We start from the raw sequence: 24146 nt of genomic DNA on the forward strand, positions 1-24146 counted from the left end.
ACTAACCTCATAAGAAGCAGAGAGACCAGACCTAATGGTGGTCCTTCACCTGTTTATGTTTCTGAGTTCATAAGGTCATGTTTTCACCATCCTATGTTTACTGATTTTGACAATTTAGGGACAGAGTGAAAAAGCAGAGGAAAAAATAACTACAAAAGAATTGCAATATATGTCATACCCAAGACTACATAATTTTCTTTTGAGTGGATATTTCCCAGGTAACTCATTTTAGACTAATTCACGCAGCTAAGTTAACTGTACACAAAGTAAAAACGTCAGTTGCATAGTAGTTTCTCTCTCTCAAATGCTGTAATGGAAATATTTTTGATGCCATAACACATTTCTGTTGTGTTTTGTTAAGTAAATTTTAGAAAGTTCATGCCACAAAAACTAAGCTTAAAACTTTAAGTAATTTTGCATTATCTTCTCCAAACAGAAAATCTTCTGCTACCTTTCTCCTTCCAAGTGTACGAGCATATCATAGCTTTAAGAAAAGTGTCTGCATTGGCTTCTCTGTTATTTTGTGTTACAAAGTGAATGGTTTTATGATTGAATTTTCATCCTATTATTGTCTGACCTCTATTATTTACAGAATATAAAAGGTAATAAATAATGGCATTGTTCACAGGGCTTTCAAAAATTGCACTTACACAATGAGGTAAAACCATATTACAGAATATCTTTTTATCTTTGCAAATGCAATTTTATTTTATTTTTTTACCTTTCAATTATAGTTGACAGTCAGTATTATTCTATATTGTTTCAGGTGTCCAGCATAGTGGTTAGACAGTTATATAACTTATGAAGCAATTTCCAAACAAGTTTAGTACTCACCTGGCATTATATATAGTTATTTCAATATTATTGACTATATTTCCTATGCTTTACATCCCCATGACAATTTTGTAACTATTAATTTGTAGAATTTTCTTTTAGAACTTCTCATATTCAGCAGGGTTGCATATCAATTAAAACTGCATAATATGTGGTTTATTTTATTACCTTTTGCCCCTTTGGTGAGAACATTTAAGTTCTATCTCTTAGTAAATTTCAATTATGGAATACAGTGTTATTGACTATAGCTGCCAAGTAATACATTAGATTCTTAGACATTATTCATCTTATAACTGAAAGTTTGTACTCATTTACCAACCTCTCCTTACTTTCTCTACTTCACCCCTGGCAACCATTATTCTATGAACTTGTTATTTTTTAATTTCACACATAAATGAGACCATGCAGGATTAATCTTTTCTCTGTCTCATTTCACTAAGCAAAATGCCTTCAGGTTCAACCTGGTCACAAATGAGAGGAATTTCTTTTTCTCAAGGCTGAATAACAATCCTGTGTGTGTGTGTGCATGTGTATGTGTAACATTTTTTTAACCATCCATCCAAGTGTTTTAGCAGACACTTGGATTGCTATCATACCTTAATCACGGTGAATAATGCTTCAGTGAACTGGGGTACAGATATCTCGTCAAGATAATTGTGTCATTTTCTTTGGGTACACACCCAGAAGTGGAATCACTGGACCATATGGCACTTCCAATCATAACTTAACTTGCCAATGAAAGATAAACATTTCCTATTTTCTTGATATAATATGAGAAGGATGAAAAAATCCCATTTGATACACACTAGAATTAATGTTTTATTTCCTCTTGTATTCATGTATCAATAAACTTGTTTTTTTTCAAAGACCACTTTTTCTGCCCTACACCATTTTGGTTACATTAAAATTTTAAAAATTACATTTGTTTTTCTGCTACATAGTTAGACTTGAGTTTTTGTCATTTACAACAAATATTTCTATTAAAATACAACTTCCCAGATAAGGTAAAGTTAAAGGAGTTCATCATCACTAAGCTCTTATTCTATGAAATATTAAAGAGACTTATCTAAGAAAAAGAAGATCAAAAACTATGAACAGCAAAATGATAAACTCACAACTCTCAACAACTGAACCTCAAATAAAACAAATACTAAAACAAACTAAACCAACAAACAGAACAGGAAGAGAATCACAGAAATGGAGATCAGAATGGCGGAAAAAAGTACAGGGAATAAGAAGCATAAATAGTAGGTAAAAAATAGACAAGGGAAGGTTAAGAATAGTATAGGAAATGGAGAAGCCAAAGAACTTATACATACGACCTGGACATGAACTAGGGTGGGGGGAATGGTGGTGAGAGTGAGGGTACATGGTGGAGGGGAATAAAGAGGGGAAAATTGAGACAACTCTAATAGCATAATCAATAATATATATATTTAAAAAATATAAAGACAACTAATTATGAATGGAGGATGAAATAATGAATTGTATAATGAGTAGTAATTTAATATTTCAATCTCTTACATTATGATATAATGTAATGCTGTTTAATGTTTTCTCTTTCACAGACATTTATTTTAACCACAGGAAATATAAATTACTAATATAAAAATAATAAAGTTAATTACAGCAAAATTTTAAAACAAAAGCAGAGAGATTGAGAAAATGTTTGAGTGTTAATACTTATGACAGTTATTATAAGTTGAAAATGTCATTCTTCAGAATATTAGTAGCAAATATCATTGATTACCTATTGTTAATGGGATTGTGATTTTAGTTTTTTCCATTTTAATAAGATGACTGAATGAGAGCATAAGTAAATTTACATAATGCCAGTAATTTAGCAACCTTGTCTAAATTTAGGACTTAAACACCTAAGATATTCTTAACAAGGCCTAAGTGTTCAGTGTTTGTAATTTTTAAGACGGACGTAAGTTAACAGCATGGGTGGTCAAGTTTTTGTCCCAGAAATCTTTGAGAATGTGAAAATAATTTTTCAGAGGCACTTAGCAGCTCACAAACTAAATGACACTCTACAAGCTCACAGTCTCCTATATTCCGGTGGTGTGTGATGAGATAAACCATCTTCAAAATTGCCCAAGTGTAAGGATTTCCTGTTCAAACTTTAAGTGACACTATCATGAGAAATCTACGCTTTTTAAATTTTTCTTCACTTGCAGTCTTAATGGGGCAGTCTGTGAGGACCACAGATATTGTTTGTGGACAGAAGTAACCTGATCTCCCGCTAAAGGTCGCACAACTTTCTGGCTTCCAGAGGTAGGTGTCTCTTCTCTCCTCTCTTCCTACTGACATGATTCATTTAATGGGGAATTACAAATGCTGATGTGATACTAATGAAGTACAATTAATATACAATGACATCAAAGGAAACAGTTCATTATTTGCACAGTTTAGGGTAAAAAGAGTAAAATGTGAAATACATTGGAGAATACATTGAAATATTGAAATTTTTCCTATGAAAAATTAATGTTGAGCATATACACATGCATATTTGGGTTTGAAAATCAGTATAACTTAAATGAAAAGCTAAAAGGATCAAGACAAGGAACAGTTAACTTCAGGTTTTGTAATTAATAGATATAATTACATATGTATGCTACTTTTCATTTAGTCTAGACTATAATAGATTCTTGAAATGAATTCATCAAATCATGAAAGTCAAATACAACTCCCCAAATATGCACCACAATTAAATAAAATCAGCTTGAATTGTAATAAAAATAAGGATTTAGTAGCCTCTGTAAAATGCTCATTTACCTAATTATAATTAAGCAAAATTTTTTTTAATTAATTTATTTATTTTTCCCAATACATTTGTCTCCACCTTCCCCCGCCCCCACCACTTTCCCCTGCCCTCCTCCCCCTTCTCCCTCGCTCAATCCTTCCTCACTTTGGCTTTGTTCATGAGTCCTTGCTATATGTTCCTTGACTTTCCCCTTCCCTTCCTTTTCCCCCACCCACCCCTCCCTCCTTCCCTCTTGTCTTTGTTGGTTTCTTTTTCTTTCAGTGTTGCTGGTCTTATTTTCCTTGCATCTTTGTTTTGTTGGTTAGGTTCCGCTTATAGGTGAGATCATATGGTATTTGTCTTTCGCACCCTGGCAAAAATTTTTTTAGAAAATGAAGAAAATATTGCAAAAAAGATCCCACACTGATAAGAGAATTCTGTCACAAGAATCATGTTATATTTTCTAATATAAGTAAAAAAATAATAGCATGGCAATTGTTTTAAGAGAATTAAAATAAGAAACTTTGGAAAGCTTATAAATATCAGATTGAATATTAAGTGTTTTATATGTATTCTATTTTATATATTTTTATTCCCACTTTAATTAGTAAACTATGTTGCTACACACTAAATATTTTTAAAGGTCTTGCATTGAAATTTCAAAGCCAGAACTTATTCTAGATCTCACCGGCCCCAGAGCCCAATGACAGAATTGTTAAATTACATTTTCTGATTTATTACATTTCACTATGCATTAAAGCTACCTTCAAAGTATGTGAGACCCATGGGATATTTCTGGACTTTTCTACCAACAGTGTCTTTCCATAAATGACCTACATATTTATCATTTTGTGGTTTCATATCTTAACCATTAAATAAATTACAAGTTACTTGTGTAAAGAGTATTAAAAATTCTTTAATGCTCTATTGCCATTATTATTAATTAAGCTGTGGATAACTAAAGTGTGTTATGTAATATTTTTTAACATATAAAATATTTGATTAAAATTTAAATGATTTCTCAGAACTCTACAATTATTCAAAATAAGATATTTGATAGCACCTCTTCTGTCCTTTTACCTGGTAATTGTGACTGGGTTTTATTGCACTTGATTACTCTATAAGCTAATACTATTATTCCCTACTTTAGAACAGTCAATCTTTAAACTTTAGTGGATTTAAAAGTTGTCATTAAAATTGGTCCACTTTTTCCCATGCAGCATTTTAATTTTCACAGTTGTTTTAACAGTGTTTAAATGTTATGGTGGAATCTGACTTTAGTCAAGATATTATTCAGAACCACTTTATTCTTCATTAACTTATTACTTTTCATTGCTTCAACCAATAATATTGTGTCAAACATAGAATATCATTTTAAGTGCTATTATTCAGTCATGAAGCACTTATTTGAATCTCTAAGTAAATTAGAACAAGACTTCACATTGGTCAAGTGCAAAGTGAGCGCTGTTTCTTATCTCACTCTCCACCCACTTTGACCCTCCTAGGGATCTTGTCGTTACGCACTTCGTGTGTTAACACTGAAGCACTGTTACCATAGGCACCATCGCTGACATTACTCAGCTGCAGAGATGGATCTCCAACAGGAAGAAGACTCAGAACTGAATCTGGCAAAGGACTCCAGGAGACAGCAAAGGAAAGACAAGGGCATGAAAAGCTCCATTTTACAAACCGAACAGCAAATATCCTCTATGGGAATAAAGATTCAAAATGCTTCTCAAGATCTTCAATGTAATGATAAGAATGACCACTGCAAAGGTAACATGAATAGACAAGCAGAGTAACTGCTGTAGGATGTACGGTTGGTGTGGAGAATTGTGGGGGAAAGGGTAGGGATATAGTGCACCTATTTTTTCATTTGTGAGGATCAGGGCTTAAAGTTGCAATACCATATTGTAATATGAAATCTGGGGACTAATTTTAATCAGGCATTGTCGTAAGGTGTAGGATTTGATCAACAACTAATGGAGCATTTTATTTCCTGATGATACAATGGCATATTCTGAGAGGAAGTTTACATTGGTATAGTTGGTTTTGGGGGTTCAAGTTTATTTATATCATTCCTGGTGCATATGGGTTCTCATGCATGAAAACTGTCTAAACGATGTTTCTATTTCTGGTTTCTCTTGCTGCGGATTCCCCATTGCCTCCAGAGAAGCTCATTGCTGGGATCCTGGGGTTCATCTGCTTTATCTTGATGTTCACTGTAGTAAGAGTGATGCTATATACATTCTGTAAGTTTTGAAATATTTTAGAAGAACTCACTTTAATGAATCTCAGTGCTTCTAAACATTTATGAGATTATGTAATTGAGCTCTCATTTTAAAGTAAGCATTTAGATATATGTGGGATGTTATTCTGAATTTGTCAAATGTGTAAATAAGAGGATGATTGTAGAGACCTTTTTACATATATTTATTTATTCTGATTTCAGTACTCAAATACATGCTTTAAGAATCTAAAAAACTTTATTGAGAAACACAAATTCATTCCTGAGATCGGTTAAGCCAATATTGTAAGAAATGGTGAGGGGTGATCCTACAGCTTTTTGAAATATTGTGCCACCAACTCTTTATTATTTTATTATTTTTTCTTGGTGAAATCAATTGCACTTCAACTTTTTTATTTCCTATGCAATTAAACAAATTGCAAACTAAGATGCTAAAATTGTTATTATTCATTTAGGGCAATATTAACTTTTATTATGAGAATCACTGTAACTTGTTCTAGATACTGCAAAACCAGAGCTGAGCAATTTTTCCACAAGTACAAAGATAGAGAAAGATATATTATGATTTTTGAAGTTCTGTTATTAATAGAGTGTATATTTTTCTCTGTTTCAGGGAAGGCAAAAACATAATATATTTTGGGGAGGGTGAATATAAATTATAAATATATGACAATGAAAGTTTATAAATACTAGGAGATTTACTTATAAATCTCCTATCATAGGTTATAGAAGAATGTTTCTTCTTATGCAACAATATGAAGAAGTATATATTTAAAATCACCATATCCATCCCTGGCTGGGTGGCTTAGCTGATGTGAATGTTGTCCAGTACAAGAAAAGATTGCAGGTTTCACTCCGGGTCAAGGCTCATTCCTACATTGTGTACTCGATCCCTGTTCAGAGTACATACGGGAAGCAAATCATCAATGTTTCTCTCACACATCATTTCTTTCTCTCTTTCTCTCTCTCCCTCTCTCCTTAAAATCAATAAACATATCCTTGTGTGAAGATAAAAAAATAAATGAATAAAATAAAATCACCATATGCATTGTTGCCAATTAACTCAAATGTCCTACTGCTCTAAAAGATGAACAAATGACATTGTTATTCTAAGTAAAAGTGGTGGCATTCATTGACTTCCTAGGCATTAGAGTGGATATTTTTGCTTGTGTGTGTGTGTGTTTTTATATAGGCAGCAATAGAAGGGGATGACAGATGACCTCTCTCCCTGGTGTGTATATGAGTGCTGTTTGTTCTATATGTATCAGTCTGTAAGTGTGCAAGGTATTGTGCAGATTTATGTAAATATGTATGCATATATGTAAGTTAATTTTTTTAATTCAAATAGTGCTCAGTTAAAAATTAAGAATTTGAATGTTCATCAGTGCCTCTGAACACTTCATAATATTATGGAATAGAACTTTCATTTTAAAGAATGCATTTAAACTAAGTGGAGAATTATCATTTTGAATTTGTTAAATACCTGAATAACAATGACTGTAGAGAGCATTATATATGTATTCTGATTTCATAACTCAAACAATGTTTTTGAAGACTAGAGGACCTTGAGATATACAAATTTATTGTGACATTTGCTAAAAAATAGTGTAGGAGATATTCAAATTTGTTCTTAATAGATTTTTAATATACTGTCCCCTGAATGGTTATGACTTTATTAACTTTCCTTGGTAAAATAAATTTTATTACAGATTATTCTAATCCTCACCAATATATCATATTTCAAAATATTATGATTTATTTAGATTATTTTTTAAGAATTACTTTAATTTTTTTAGCTACTATGATACCAAAGCAGAACAGTTATTCCGTGGCACAAAAGATCCAGAAAGGTACATAATTTTCAAAGTTCTAATACTTCCATAGTTTATGTTTTGTACCTATCATCTTAGGCTAGAGAAAAATGATAATAGGTTCTTGGTGGGGAACATGAATTATAAAATAGGTTATATATGTTCAAAGCTAATAATTATAAAAGAGTGTTTTTTCTTATCCAAATACATAAATATTCATTTAAAATCACCATACCTATTATTTCCAATAGGCTGAAACTTCCCTGTGTTATAATATGACGAGAGATAAGTAATTTTACTGTTCTTAAGAAGTAGTTATATTCATTGACGCTTGGACATGTACAGAGTGACTATTTTTTATTTCTGTGTTTGCTTTATAAAGGCACATAAATTAGGGAGTGAGGGGTAGATTCTTCTGTGTGAGTGTATATGAGCATGCACAAGCCTATACACAGATATATTATTTACATATATGTTTATACTTGTGCAATTATGTAAGTTAATTTCCATTTTTAAACTTCAAGTTGTTATTGGGTAATAATTCATAATCTTTCTTCAGTGTATCCTTGTGGTCCTTGTCCACCAGAGTGGTTTACATATTCCAACAACTGCTATTACATTAGTACTGAAAAGAAGGCATGGAATGAGAGTTTGAAGGCCTGTGCTTCTAAGAACTCCAGCCTGCTCTATATAGATAATGAAGAAGAAAGGGTAAGATAGCAAACATTTCATACACTTTATTAATGGCTTCTTTCAGTCACTATTATACTTGTAGCATTTATTCATATGCTTGTACATATTTGTAGCTACATAAAGTCTGTGTAATATTCTATTGTTTGACTTTTTAATATTTTGTCATACTGTATACCAGTAACGCACATTTGCATTTCATAAGGAACTGTCCTTCTATACTTGCTTGGTTTTCAAAATAAACTTTGACATTTAATTTTACCTTATATCAAGGAATAACTGAGCAGGTTGATGACGCAGGGGATCGAACCATGTGATGACAGATCATGTCACAGGATGGAGCTGGCGGTCCCCCAGCCCTGCTCCTGTGTCTTCATTCTCTCACCCCTTCTCCTCCCTCGCCACTTACCCACTGGGCTGACTTTTAGTATTATACCGTCTCCTTGCTTGTTTTGGAACCTCATAGAAATGAAATCATACAATATACATTTTTCTTCCTGTCTCTTTTCACTCCAATATGCTATTTTTGCATACTATCTATATTGCAATTGTCTGCTGCTTGTTAATTGTCACTGCTGAGTTATGTGAATGTAACCTTTTAAAATCCATCTATCTGGTGTGTTTCATTGGGAATGTGAGTCTCACACTCTCAGGGATAAATAGCTCTTCTGAGTCCATTACTTTTAATCATAAAATCCCCTTTGCTGGTCCCACCTCCAACCCGCCTACCCTGGTTTCTCTTAAGGAAAGGAGAAGCACTTGCTCTGCTTACTTTTGTTAACAGGTGCCCTGATGGACCTCCCTGTAGGCCTGCCTGCTGCCGCTGGGCAGGATTCCATCTGCACAGCAGAGGAAGAATGGCTTCCTTGAGTCACCTCCTATTGCTGGGTAGGGTATGGAAGCATCAGGCCTAAGTCACTTTCAGTTGGGTGGGAATATAAGATACCCTGTAATTTTGTTTTTTCCCTAATCCTGGTATACCGAACTATTTTCTTTTTTCTTTCTCTCTTTCACAGTTCTCATTGAGTTGTGTTTTTCATTAGTTCCAGAATTCATAGTTGTAGTCGTCATAAAAATGAGTCTCTGGCATTTGGACCATTAGATTCACCAACACAGAAACAGGTCAATTCAAGGCTTATCTGGTTAAAGAATGGTGCAGGACCCCAAAAAACAATTTTTTAGTTTTAGTATCCTTTATTTTCTTTCTCAATTATATTTTATTGATTGTGCTATTAGAGTTGTCCTAATTTTATCCCCTTTGCCTCCCTTCACTGAGCCCGAACACCTGCTCAGGTTATCCCCTCACCATTGTTCATGTCCATGGGTCATGCGTATACATTCTTTGGTTACATCATTTCCTATACTGTACTGTACTTCCCCATGGCTATTCTGTCACTACCAATTTGTATTGCTTCATCTTCTCACTTCTTCTACCATTCCCCTCCGCCACCTTCTATTCTGGCAACCATCAGAATGCTCTCTGTAACCATGATTCTTTGCTCTTGTTCGCTTACTTTCTTTTTCAGATTCAATTTTGAGATGTGTGTGTGTGTGTGTGTGTGTGTGTAGTCGTTTCATTGTTCATAGTTTTGATCTTCAGTTTCCTAAATAAGTCCCTTTAACATTTCACATAATATTGGTTTGATGATGATGAAATCCTTTAGTTTCTTTTTTTTTTTTTTTTTGTCTGGGAAACTGTTTATCTACTCTTCCATTGTAAATGATATCTTTGCTGGGTAAAGCAGTCCTGGCTGTAGGTCTCTGCTTTTCATGACTTTGATTATTTCTTGCCAATCCCTTGTAGCCTGCAAAGTTTCTTTTGAGAAGTTTGCTGACAGTCTTATGGGTACTCCCCTGTAAGTAACTAACTGCTTATTTCTTGCTGCTTTTGAGATCCTCTCTTGATATTTAACTTTTGGCATTTTAATTGTAATGTGTCTTAGGGTCGGCATCTTTGCACCCATCATAATTGGGATTCTCTCTGCTTCCTGGACTAGCATGTCTAATTTCTTCACGAAATTAAGGAAGACTTATTTCATTATTTTTTCAAATAGAGTTCCAATTTCTTGCTCTTTCTCTTCTCCTGGCAACCCTATGATGTGAATGTTGGAATGCTTGAATTTTGTCCCCGAAGCTGATTATACTACCTCATTTTCTTGAATTTTTCTTCCTTTTTCTGGTTCTGTGTGGTTGTCTTTTGCTTCCTTATGTTCCAAGTCATTGATTTGATTCTTGGCTTCACTGACTCTGCTGTTGTTTCCCTATAAATTGCTCTTTCTTTCAATTATGTATACTTTATTTCTGACTGGATCTATTTATGCTGTTGAGGTCCTCACTGCATTCCTTGAGCGTCCTTATAACCAGTGTTTTGAACTCTGCATCTGATAGATTGCTTATCTCCATTTTGTTTAGTTCTTTTTCTGGAGTTTTGACCTGTTCTTTCGTTTGGGCCATGTTTCTTTGTCTCTTCATTTTGGCAGCCTCCTTATGTTTGTTTCTATGTATTACATAGATAGAGCCACTTGACTCCATGTCTTGGTAGTGTGACCTAATGCAGTATGTGTCCTGTTGAGTCCAGTGGCATAGCCTTCCCTATCACCTAAGCTGGGTGCTCGAGTTGTGCTCTTCATACCCTCCTCTTGTAGTTGCTCCTTGGTTGCTGTTGGCAGGTCAATGAGAAGGATTTACCCAGTGCAGTCAGTTGCAAGGATTGGCTATGACCACTGACCACCAACCTCCACCTTCTGTGGAGGATCTGCAGTGCACGGACAGGTTGGTGGTACTCTGATGTGGTCTGTAGCTGTTTACTGGGTGCACAGGTCTTGAGGTTTCCCAGGTGGTACAGGCCAAGGTCAGTCCCCACCTCTGCTCTGTCCAGGGACACACTGCCTGAGCTATAGAATAATCTGAAATGGTTGTTACCTGTGCTGGGAGTGGAGGTTCCCATGCAAAGCCAAGCTGAGAACTTTAGTTGGCTGTTGCTAGTGTAGTGCCTAAGGATACTTGTCAAGAGGTATGGTACAGGGCAGAGGGAAGTGGGAAGCTGCAGGATCACTGAGGCCAGCTATTGCTTGTTTGAAAGGAATTTGGAAGTTGTGAAGCATGGGCCAAGTCCAGGCATTCATATGGAAGAGCCACTGTTAATAGCTGTAAGTTGAGTGGGATGGAGCCTCAGATGATCTCCAGAGCCAGGCAAAGATTATTAGCTAGGTTGATGGAGTCTCAGATATAGCACTCACCTTCTGGTTCTGTAGCTCTGCCCACCTTTCTTCCTGGGAGAAAGCTATCCCCCAGTTCTTGCCTTAATTCCAGATGTTCCAGTCCCACCTGCATGCTCTCAGTGCATTTAGAGCCACTACCTTAGTGCAGGAGCTCCATGAGAGTGAGTCTGTGTGTGGGTTCTCTAAGGGGAACTGCTTAGGACTCCAGAAGTTTCTCTACTGACTCAATTTCTGGTGGTTTTTGCAGCCAGAAGTTATAGGGACTCACCTGACCTGCCTGGTACTGGAACCCTAAACTGGGGGCCCTGGTGTGGGTCTTGAGACTCCTTGCTCCTGAGACATCCCTCCAGAGTTTTTATCTACCACATGTGGATGTGGCATTAGTCTGCTCTGCATCTCCACCCCTCCTACCAGTCTGGATGGATGTGGTTTCTTTAATTCTGTAGTTGTCAGGCTTCCATTCAAGTTGATTTCTGATGGTTCTGAGTGATTGGTTTTCTGTAACCTAGTTGTAATTTTTACGTGGTTGTGTGAGGAGGCAAGCTGTATTGACCTATGCCACCATCCACCCCTTTATCTTCTTCATTTCAATCCCCTTATTTTTTAAAAAACAGATCTCTGAGAAAGAGTAGAAAACTATATTGATTTAGTTATGGTATAAAATACATTTTGTAAGTGTTCAAAAACTTATTTAAAGCCTTGCTATGTTAGATTTGTCAACGTGGGTAACAACTAAAAGATATCTAGCAGAATTTTCCTTATTAACCTAAAAGAAAAAATGAAACTATAATGCATAAATGTTTAAGAGTTAATTTTAAATCAAGTGTATAAATGTTGCTAGAAATTTTTGACAGTATGAAAACTGGTTTTAATATATCTGTAGTAAGAGTCCTAATATTATCTTCCGTGTTAGATTAGGATCCAACACTCTCATTTTGTTCTCTAAATGAAGGATTCTATGAAACAATACTTTACTTGCATCTTAAAAAATATAATGCAAACTTTCATAATGATTATTTAAATAATTTCTTTATTTATTTTGGGGTAGAAATTTCTGAGCTCCGTATCACATTCATCATGGATTGGAGTTTTTCGTAGAAGCAGTGATCATCCATGGGTGTCAATACATGGGTCAACTCCCACACTAGAGTGAGTTTTTTTCTTTTTTTCAGTGCTATATAAAAGGAAAGCATAAAAGAGAACAATTCAGAAGAGTTTTATTAATACATTTGTTTAATTTGAATTATAAGAATGATGTTCAAAGTTAATGAAATGTTGATGTAAATATTAAGAATGACTACCTAGTTGGGTTTTGTTTTTTGTTTTTTGTTGTTGTTTTGGGTTTTCTTTTGTCTCAGGGATTGCCCTCATACAATGTATGGATAAAATTATGCATTTTTCTCTATTACAGGATAGAAGATTCATCTTCTGGTAACAGTAACTGTGTTACGCTACTCACATTTGGCCTCACATCAAGTTGTTGTGAATCTCCAAAAATATATATTTGCAAGCATAAGTTTTAGTGTTAAAACACTTGAATTTGGATTCTGCTAGGTAACTATTTTCATGAAATGGAAATAATATTATGATTGCATAAGTCTTCAAATGAAATATTAGTTCTAATAATGAAAAAATTCTGTAACCAGTATTGGAAAATAATATACACACCCAAAGGTACAGGTACCATTCTTTTAGAGTCTGGCATTTTTCACTCACAATTATATTTGTGATATTCAACTTTTCTAAAAGATCACATGTTGGGTGAGTTCATTTAAATGAAATATCAAGAATAGGCAAACCCACAGAGGGCTGAGGGTATGTGAGGACAGAAAATGACTGCTAATTAGTTCATTGCTTCTTTTAGGGGCTGAAAACTTGCCAAATTTTGACACTGGTGATGGCTGCAAGACTCTGTGAATACACTTAAAATCATTGATATGCACACTCTAAATGCATGAATTTTATGCTTTGTAAACTACACCTCAGCAAGAATTTTAAAACAATACTTGGGGTCAGGCTTGGGATTGCATTTAAACTTTAAGTAATTTATAAATATTAAGCATTTTACAATATTGATTCTTCCAATCAAATCATGCTTTATCTTACTGTGTATTAAGTTTTCTTTACTATATTTTTAAATTTTCCTATATTAAAGTCTTAAATAAATATGAGTGTTTCATAGTCATGATTTTGTAAATGACATAGTTATTAAAAATTTTTTTAATAATTTTTGCTGCTTTAAATAAATATAATTGAGGCTTCCATATTGATTTTTATGTATAAGTTCTATCATTTCAAACATGTATTCTCTTGAATAGTTTATCTAAACAGTTATTTTATTTCTTTTTCCCTGGTACAATTATTTTGTTTTCTTAGTTCCACAGGCTAGGGTTTTATTTCTAATGTTGGATAGTACAGACAGTAAAAGTTCTATATGTATCCTTCTCTATTTTAGGGGAAAATATTTAAACATTTCAAACTTAACTATGAAGTTTGTTTTAAGTGTGTTCATTATACTTTCACATGTTAAAACAATTTGATAATATTACTGTTATCTAATAGGTTTTATAACCAATTGATGTTACATTTTTATTATTTTTATTATTTCAAATGATCAATAATTTCTCTCTATGATGTTTATGAAGTGCCTTTGTTTCTTTCAAATGTTAAAACCAATCTTGCATTTCTAAAATAAAACTTCAATAATCATTTTGTTTTTCCTTCTTTAAATTTAATTGCATATATTACCCTTAAGTTGCTTTTTTATCATTGTTTATAAATAGTTCAGAGCGAGTTTTTATTTATGCTGTGTACCTGACAGTTTTTAATATCAAGAATATATTGAAAAGTATTTTTATTTTTTTATTTCCTTGAAACTTTTGTATAAAAGTACTATTATATTCTTTTAATTAATTAATTTATTTTTTCAAATACATTTGTCTCTGCCTACCCCCCCACCACCTTCCCTTGCCCCATCCGGCCCTCCCTCAACTCTTCCCCTTTGGTTTTGTTGATGAGACCTTGCTATATGTTCCTTGACTTTCCCCTTTCCTTCCTTTTCCCCCGCCCACCCCTCCCTCTTTCCCTAGTCTCTGTGGTTTCTTTTCCTTTCAGTGTTGCTGGTCTTATTTTCCTTGCATCTTTGTATTGGTTAGGTTCCACTTACAGGTGAGATCATATGGTATTTGTCTTTCGGCCCCTGGCTGATTTCGCTTAGCATAATGCTCTCCAGTTCCATCCATGCTGTCGCAGAGTTTAGTAGTTCTTTTTTTCTTTTTGCTGTGTAGCAATCCATTGTGTAAATGTACCATAGGTTTTTGATCCAGTCATCTACTGATGGGCATTTAGGTTGCTTCCAACACTTGGCTCTTGTAAATTGTGCTGCTATGAACATTGGGGTGCACAGGTTCTTTTGAATTGGCGTTTTGGTGTTCTTAGGGTATAGTCCCAGCAGGGGAATCACTGGATCAAAAAGCAGTTCCATTTTAAGCTTTTTGAGGAAATTCCACACTGCTTTCCACAATGGCTGCACCAGTCTGCATTCCCACCAACAGTATTCTAGTGTTCCCTTTTTTCCACAGCCTCGCCAGCAGCTGTTGTTTGTTGATCTGTTTATGATGGCCATTCTGACCAGTGTGAGGTGGTACCTCATGGTGGTTTTGATCTGCATTTCTCTGATGGCTAGTGATGCCAAGCATCCTTTCAAATGTCTCTGGGCCCTCTGTATCTCCTCCTTGGAAAAGCATCTGCCCAGCTCCTTTGCCCATTTTTTGATTGGATTGTTTGTCTTCTTGGAGTGGAGTCGAGTGAATTCTTTATATATCTTGGAGATCAAACCTCTATCTGATGTATCATTAGCAAATATATTTTCCCATACGGTGGGCTCCCTTTTCATTTTGCTGATGCTTTCTTTAACGGTGCGGAAGCTTCTTATTTTGATGAGGTCCCACTTATTTATTCTTTCCTTTATGTCCCTTGCTTGAGGAGACATATCAGTGAAAAAATCGCTGCATGGGATATCTGAGAGTTTCCTGCCAATGTTCTCCTCTAGGACTTTTATGGTGTTGCGACTTATATTTAAGTCTTTTATCCATCTTGAGTTTATTTTTGTGAATGGTGTCAGCTGATGATCCAATTTCAATTTTTTGATGTAGCTGTCCAGCTCTCCCAATACCATTTGTTGAAGAGGCTATTATTGCTCCATTTTATGCTTCTGCCCTCTTTGTCAAATATTAGATGCCCATATAGACCTGGGCTTATTTCTGAGCTTTCTATTCTGTTCCACTGGTCTATGGATCTGTTCTTGTGCCAGTACCAGATTGTTTTGAATATAGTGGCTTTGTAGTAGAGTTTGATGTCCGGTATTGTGATCCCTCCTACTTTGTTTTTCTTTCTGAAAATTGCTGTGGCTATTCAGGGTCGTTTATGGTTCCATATAAATTTTTGAAATGTCTGTTCTATTTCTGTGAAATATGTCATTGGTATCTTAATAGGGATTGCGTTGAATCTATAAATTGCTTTGAGGAGTATGGACATTTTGATGATATCAATTCTTGCAATCCATGAGCATGGTATATGCTTCCATTTATTTGTGTCTTCCTTAATTTCTTTCTTCAATGTTGTATAGTTTTCTGTGTACAGGTCTTTGGCCTCTTTGGTTAAATTTATTCTTAGGTACTTTATTTTTCTTGTTGCTCTATCAAATGGTATTTTTTTTCTGATTTCTTCTTCTTCTATTTCATTGCTGGTGTACAAAAATGCCTTTGATTTCTGAATATTGACTTTGTATCCTATTGGTTTGCCAAATCACTCATTAGGTTGAGGAGTTTTTTGGCAGAGTCTGCAGGGTTTTCTATGTACACTATCATGTCATCTGCAAACAATGATAGCTTTACTTCCTCCTTTCCTATTTGGATGCCTTTTATTTCTTTTTCTTGTCTGACTGCTGTGGCTAGGACTTCCAATACGATGTTGAAAAGAAGCGGTGACAGCGGACATCCTTGTCGTGTTCCCAATCTTAGTGGGAAAGCTTTTAGTTTTTGCCTGTTGAATATGATGTTGGCTGTAGGTTTTTCATATATGGCCTGTATTACGTTGAGGAATGCCCCATTTATTCACACTTTGCTAAGTGTTTTGATCATAAATGGGTGCTGTACCTTATCGGATGCTTTTTCTGCATCTATCGAGATGATCATGTGGCTTTTGTCTTTTCTTTTACTTATGTGATGTATTACGTTTATTGACTTGTGTATATTGAACCATCCCTGCATCCCTGGGATGAATCCTACTTGATCATGGTGGATAATCTTTCTAATGTATTGCTGGATGTGGTTTGCCAATATTTTGTTGAGGATTTTAGCATCTATGTTTATCAGCGAAATTGGGATTAGGGTGATGCTGCCCTCACCAAAAGAGTCTGGGAAGTCTTCCTTCCTCTTGGATTTTTTGGATCAGTCTGAGAAAGACAGGGGTTAACTCTTCCTTAAATGTTTTGTAAAATTCTCCTGTGAAACCGTCCGGCCCTGGGCTGCTGTGTGCCAGGAGTTTCTTGATTACTGCTTCAATTTCCCCACCTGTTATCGGTCTGTTCAAGCTTTCTTCCTCCTTCAGTGTTGGAAGATTATACTTTTCTAAAAATTTGTCCATTTCATCCAGGTTTTCAAATTTCTTGGCATATAATTGTTCATCGTAGTTTTGGACAATCCTTTGTATTTCTGTGGTATGAATTGTTATTTCTCCTCTTTCATTTCTGATATTATTAATTTGGGTCCTCTGCCTTTTTTCCTTGATGAGTCGGCTTAAAGGCTTGTCGATTTTATTTATCTTTCCTAGAACCAGCTTCTGCATTGGTTGATCCTTTGAATTGTTCTTTTTGTCTCTATGTCATTCAGTTCTGCTCTAATCTTGACTATTTCCTTCCTTCTACGTGCTCTGGGATTTCTTTGTTGTTGTTTCTCCAGTTCTTGAAGTTGTAGTGTTAGGTCTTTTATTTGAAATGTTTCTATCTTTTTTACGTAAGCCTGTATTGCTATGAACTTCCCTCTCAAGACTGCCTTTGCAGTGTCCCATAGGTTTTGGACTGTTGTATGTTCATTTTCATTTGTTTCCAGAAATTTTTTGATTTCTTCTCTTATCTCATTATTGACCCATTCATTGTTTAATAGTCTACTGTTCACTCTCCATGAGTTTTCAAGTTCTTGAAGCTTCTCTTTGAGGTTGATTTCCAGTTTCAAGCCCTTGTGGTCTGGGAAAAAGTTTGGTATTATTTCAATTTTCCTGAATTTGCTGAGGCTTGCTTTGTGTCCTATCATGTGGTCTATCTTTGAAAAACTTCCATGAGCATTTAAAAAGAATGTGTGTTTTGCTTCTTTGGGATGTAAGGTTCTATATATATCAGTTAAGTCTCTTTGATTCAGTGTGTCATTCAGCTGCACAGTATCTTTATTAATGTTTTGTTTGGAAGATCTGTCCATTTTTAACAGTGGGGTGTTGAAATTCCCTGCTCTCAGTGTGTTGCTGTCTATATCTTTTTTGAAGTCGTCCAACAATTTCCTTATATACTTGGGGACTCCTATATTGGGAGCATATAAGTTTACAATGTTTATGTCTTCTTGATAGATTCTTCCTTTTAGTAGTATAAAGTGCTCCTCTGGGTCTCTTTTTATGGCTTTTGTTTGGAAATCTACTTTGTCTGATACAAGTATGGCAACCCCGGCCTTTTTCTCTTGCCCATTTGCTTGGAATATTCTTTTCCATCCTTTTACTTTCAATCTGTGTAGGTCTTTTGCTCTGAGGTGGGTCTCTTGTAGGCAGCATATGTGTGGGTCATGTTTTCTTATCCATTCAGCTACCCTGTGTCTCTTGATTGGGGCATTTAGTCCATTTGCATTGAGTTATTACTGATAGAAACTTATTCATTTTTTCTCCTTGTACCTGTGTTTTTCTCTTTCTCACTCTTTTATTTCATCTTCTTAAACCAGTCCCTTTAGCATATCTTGGAGTGCTGGTTTGGTAGAGATGTATTTTTTTAGCTTTCTTTTGTCTGGGAAACCCCTTATTTCCCCTTCTATTTTAATTGAGAGCCTTGCTTGGTAGAGCAGCCTTGGTTGTAGGTCCTTGCTTTTCATTACTTGGAATATTTGTTGCCATTCCCTTCTGGGTTGTAGTGTTTCTGTTGAAAAGTGAGCTCCTAGGCATATCAGGGCCCCCTTGTATGTTACTTTCTCCTTCTCCCTTGCTGCCTTGAGGATTCTCTCTTTGTCTTTGATAGTTGCCATTTTAATGATGATGTGTCTTGGAGGTGACCTCCTTGAGTCCCTCATGAGCGGGGTCTTCTGTGCCTCCTGGATCCATGAGACCCTTTCTCTCTTCGAATTAGGGAAATTTTCCATCATTACTTTTTCGAGGAGGTTCTCTATCCCTTGCTCCTCTTCTTCTCCTTCTGGTATCCCTATTATACGGATATTATTGCATTTCAGGTTGTTCTGCATTTCCCTAAATGCCTCTTCATTCTCTTTGAGTCTTTTTTCCATTTCTTGTTCTTTCTGGGAGCTTTTTTCTACCTTATCCTCCATCTCACTGATTCAATCCTCGGCTTCATCCAGCCTGCTTTGGATTCCTTCTACTGTGTTCTTCAATTCAGAAATGGTATTCTTCATATCCTTTTGTGTCTTCTTGATAGTTTCTATGTCCTTTTCCAGATTGATATAGTTTGTTGTAAGATTCTGATAATTTCTCTGCAGTTTCTCATAGTTCTCTCTGAGCTGGCTGAGCTCATTGAGCTTCCTTAGAACCATTGTTTTGAATTCAATATCTGATAGTTCCCTTGCCTCTATTTCATTTAGCTCTCTCTGTGGGGAGTCCCCTTTTCCACTCATTTGAGGGGAACTTCTTTTTCTTCCCATTTTTGTGAGAGTCTGTTAAGTAATTTATTTATTTATTTATTTATTTATTTATTTATTTATTTTTGCCTCTGCTTCAATTGGGCCATCTAGATTTCCTGACTTTGTGGATCAAAATTCTATGGTAGTAGGCGGGTCTTTTTATGTATTTATTTATTTATTTTTTCCCCTTTACTTTTCTTTCTGGGCCTGCCTCTGATGATGTCAGTTGTTTATCCTATATGGCCTTGGGTCATTTGTTTGAGCCTTCCAGGAGTCTACTGTCTGTGTCTGACTCCTGCTTTGGGCAGCTGTGTGACCCCTCCGGCCAGGGATCCACTATTGCTGCGGATCGCTCTGCACTGTCACACCGGCGCCTTGATCGCGCTCCCCGGCCTGGCAGGATCCCTGGGCAAGTGCATGCTTGTCCCAGCCCAGGGGGCTTCTTCGTGACCTCGCTTACATGTCTGGCCCCCCAGGCCGGCGGGCACCCCGGCACTGGTCCGTTTAGGGTCTTCTATTGTGTGCCTTCCCCGCTTTTGGCTCTTTGGAGGCATTGCCTGCCCTCGCCAAATAGAGATTACGGAAATGGGAGGAAGTCAGCTCCAGGACTTTCTGGTTAATCCTGTCTCCAGTCTCTCCTCCAGGGACTCTGGGCAGCTCTGTGACACCTTCGGCCCAGGATCCACTATTTCTGCGGACTGCTCTGCACTCGTGGGCCCGTGTGAGTGAATTTACACCTGTCCTGGCCGATCTGCGCACTCCCTCGCAGGCCCCATTGGTGCCAACCTGTGGGAGGCCTTGCCAGCTCCCGCGAGCCCTTGCCAGCCCACACGGGTCCACACACACACTCACCAACCCACGCTGGCCACTCTGCGCAAGTGTGCGCATCTGCACTGGGTGGTTTGGGGCTGTCTATTGTGTGCTTTTCGGCTTTTGGCTCTTTGGGGGTGTGTCCTTTTCCCGCACAATGGAGACTAGGGAAAGAAGAAGGAGTCGGGACTCCCCGGTTCCTCCTCCCGTTCTTTCCCCAATGCCTCCTTTTCCAGTCTCTCCTCAGGGGTCTCTGGGCTGTTCTGTGACCCCTTCGGCCAAGGATCCACCACCTGTGGGGACTGCGTTTCAATCGGGGGCAGTCTGGTTCATGCGCGCCCCGCTTCTGCCTCTTTGGGGGCGTGCTTTGCCTGCCCAGAATGGAGACTACCGAACAGGGAGGGAGTCGGGACTCCCCGGTTTCTCCTCCTGTTCTTTCCCCAACGCCTCCATTTCCAGTCTCTCCTCAAGGCTCTCCCAGCCAGTCTGCACTTAGGCCCCCAGCTCACATGTGCACAAGCTGTGTGCAAAGTGCACAAAAGGCAGGTTAATTGATTCCCTTATGCCTGAGTGAGATGGTAGCTGCAGAGTGGGAGGTGCATTATCACGGGGTTCTGTCAGCCACCATCTCAGTTCTCTTCACAAAGTTTTCCTCACCAATCTTTTCCCAGGCACCAGCCCACCCTGCTGCCGCCTCTACCCAGAGACCAAGGAGGGTGGCTGCCACTGCAATTCCTGCATTGGCCCTTTAAATGTCTCCCTACGTCCCCAGCCACCTGCCCCTGGCAGAGAGCACCCCCAAGCTTTTCGGGGTTGCGTTTTGTCTGTATTTTCCTGGTTTTAGCTGCTGTAGTTTAGGGGTCCCTGTTTATGATTCAGACCCCGTTCTTCTCGGGGGGAGCTAACTGGCCGTTCCAATGTCCCTCTGGTGCCAGTGCCCGTGCGCACCCAGCCCCACCCTCTCGAGCCTCCACCGCAATTCTCACCTGTTGGGATGTATGAGAGTTGAATCCACTGTCTGTCCACGGCTCCAAGGTTCCTCTCCCATTGTTCCTATAGTTCCATTGTTTTCCAGGTGATTACTCCACTATTTAGTCACAATTCCAGTTTGGTCTTGGGAGGAGGAGGTCAGCATGACTTTCGTTCACTCTTTCGCCATCTCTCCCCCAAGATCAATGTTATATTTTTTAAAGTCATTCATCCTTTTTATTATTTTCTTCTTTTAACTTTATTTTTATTGTTTACACTCGCCACTCTGTTTGCCACCTCCCCCACCCCACCCTCATTCCCTCTGGCCATCACCGCACTGCTGTCTGGGTCTGGGTCATGAACAAATGTTCTGTGGCTGATCCCTTCACCTTGTTCATCCAGACCCCTAAATCACCCCTCCCCTCTGACAGCTGTCAGTCTGTTCCTTGTATCCATGCCTCTATTTATTTTGTTCATTAGTTTATTTTGTTCCTTAGATGCCAAATATAAGTGAGACCATATGGTATTAGTCTTTTTCTGACTGGCTTATTTCACTTAGGAAGACAGTCTCCAGTACTGTTCTATTTTTAATGGTATTTTTCTCTACTAATGCCATCTTAGATTGAAGAATGCTTTTGTTTTAAGGAAGTTTATAAAATGAACTCAATTCCTGTAAAATACATGCTAGGTTTACTGAGGTTTCTATTTGTTGCACTGCATTTTCAAAATTTTCTATGTAACATAGATATTAAAATATGTAACTAATATGATTTTATTCTCTGCTTATTATCTATAAATATGATGATGCTATTCCAATATTTATTCTAGATATAAAATATTTGTGTTTTCTTAAATTTTTTCAACAGTCATTTGTCAGTTGTGTCATTTTTAATGAGAATAGCTTTGATGTTCTTGATCCTCCCTACAGTACTTTTGTTTCTTTCTTGTTTTTGTATTCTTTTTTGTGTTCTCCATCTTCATTTTCATTTAATTTCGCATAATTTTAGCTTTTCCAATTTTAATTTATTGAGGTGAATACCTGGATTTCTTCTTTTTTTGGTAAGATGTATAATTGAGATAATGAACGTTCTACCAGCAGACTTTTCCTATGACATTTTCCATGAATTTATATAAAAATTGTGATTGTTCATTATGATCACTTCTTTAGTCCATGTGATGTTTAGAAATTTATTACTGAATTTAAAACTATATAAGAAATTTGAAATTTTATATTATTAATTTTTGTTTTTGGCAAACTCTTGTTAGAGAATTTTCTGTGAAGCTCTAAAAGTTCAACATCTATTTTTAAATATGACTAGTGTGATGGAGAAACCTATCTAAATTTTCATTTATTTCTTGTTAAAATTTAAATTTGATCATCCACATTGCAGGTGCCCACTTGCCAAGCTTGATGAAGGGTTACCACAATGATACCACAGTTCTGTATCTTACAAATATAAGTATTTTATACTACCAACATGTGGGTGTTATAGTTAATTGTCTAAAATTTTCTGTAGTATTTCTGTATACCTGTTTCTTGATAAGCTGTGAAAGAAAATCATTTACATTTTTGTTTAAGATTGTTTACTTCAATTTTTACACATGTTGACTTATATTATTAGGTTGACACAGATTAAAAATAAAAACATCTCTAACGATTTGGCCATTCAATTTGTTCTTATGAAACATGCTTCATTATTTCTCATACTGATGCTTGCCTTATATTGTGACAGGACATTAACTATAGCAGTTTCCTACTGCTTCATGTTCCAAGGGTAATTTTTCATCTTTATACACTCATGTGTCTTTCTGTTTAAAGAAGTGTCTACTTAAGAGAGCAGTTATTTTAAACATAAACATTCTTGGAATTTAAATAGAAAAGTATTTATTTGTAATTAATATAATTATAAAATTATTATGTAAGCATTATATATTTTACTTAGATGTGTAAATTATTGCTATAATTAATTATTAAGCAGTATATAGTTATCACTTAAATGGGATGAATACTACAATTGATTTCAACTTTACCTGTTCTTTGTTTTCTTATCTTTCATGATAAATATTATTATTTTTTGCATTTTCTAAAGTGTAAGATGCTTTACTTTTATCAGCAATGTATTTTTGCTGTTTTAATTGTTCATTCTGTTACAGCTGTCACCACTTTTTCTCCCTTTCCCCACTTCCACCTAGTCCCACCCTCTTTCCCCTCCCTAAATCAATCACCATAATGTTGTCTGAATCCTTGGGTTTTGCAGAAACGTTCTTTGATTAATCCCTCACCCTCTTCCATCCCTTTCTGCCGTACTCTATCATCTGTCTTTTCCTTCTATGCTTCTGTTTTATTTTGTTCATTAGTTTATTGTGTTAATTAGATTTCACATGTAAGTGAGATCATGTGGTATTTGTCTTTCACTGACTGGCTTAGTTCACTTAGAATAATATTCTCCAGGTCCATCCATGCTGTTGCAAAAGGTAGGAATTCCTTTTTTTCTGTTGTGTTGTATTTCATTGTGTCAATGTGCCACAGCTTTTTTATCTACTCGTCTACTGATGGGCAATTAGGCTGTTTCCAGATCTTGGTTATTATAAATAGCAATGTTATGAATATAGAGGTGAATATATTCCTTCGAATTGGTGTTTTGGGATCCTTAGGATGTATTTCCAGAGGTGGAATCAATGAGTCCCTCCAGGATACTCCATACTATTTTCCATCGTGGATGTACCAAACTGCATTCTCACCAACAGTGCATGGGGGTTTCTTTTTCTCTACATTCTTGCCAATGCTTGTTGTTTGTTTTTTTATTGATGGTGGTCATTCTGTGAGGTGAGAGGTAATATTTCATTGCAGTTTTAATTTGCTTTTGATGATTAGTGATGTTGAGCATTTTTTCATATGTCTGTGGACCTTCTGTGTGTCCTTTTTGGAGAACT

General features: G+C 36.4%; 1 protein-coding gene across 1 annotated transcript; it reads left to right on the top strand.

The window, feature by feature from the left end:
* Window positions 1-5169: 5169 nt before the first annotated feature.
* Window positions 5170-13073, top strand: LOC129084620 (NKG2-A/NKG2-B type II integral membrane protein-like). The gene is made up of 6 exons (XM_054590821.1): window positions 5170-5357; window positions 5735-5832; window positions 7625-7678; window positions 8178-8350; window positions 12599-12699; window positions 12962-13073. Exons 1-6 carry the CDS (start codon window positions 5170-5172, stop codon window positions 13071-13073), a joined length of 726 nt encoding a protein of 241 aa, XP_054446796.1.
* Window positions 13074-24146: the final 11073 nt, after the last annotated feature.

Source organism: Pteronotus mesoamericanus, unplaced genomic scaffold (genome assembly GCF_021234165.1).
Source record: "Pteronotus mesoamericanus isolate MK-2021 breed Mesoamerican mustached bat unplaced genomic scaffold, CSHL_Meso_final scaffold_21, whole genome shotgun sequence".
Taxonomy (NCBI): Eukaryota; Metazoa; Chordata; class Mammalia; order Chiroptera; family Mormoopidae; genus Pteronotus; species Pteronotus mesoamericanus.

What these genes read in the sequence shown, in the direction of transcription:
- LOC129084620 (XM_054590821.1), top strand. Translation starts at nt 5,170, where the DNA reads ATGGATCTCCAACAGGAAGAAGACTCAGAACTGAATCTGGCAAAGGAC. An exon ending in AAGAATGACCACTGCAAAGG is followed by an intron (nt 5,358 to 5,734) that starts TAACATGAATAG and finishes TCTTGCTGCGGA; the next exon opens with TTCCCCATTGCCTCCAGAGA. An exon ending in GGGTCAACTCCCACACTAGA is followed by an intron (nt 12,700 to 12,961) that starts GTGAGTTTTTTT and finishes TCTCTATTACAG; the next exon opens with GATAGAAGATTCATCTTCTG.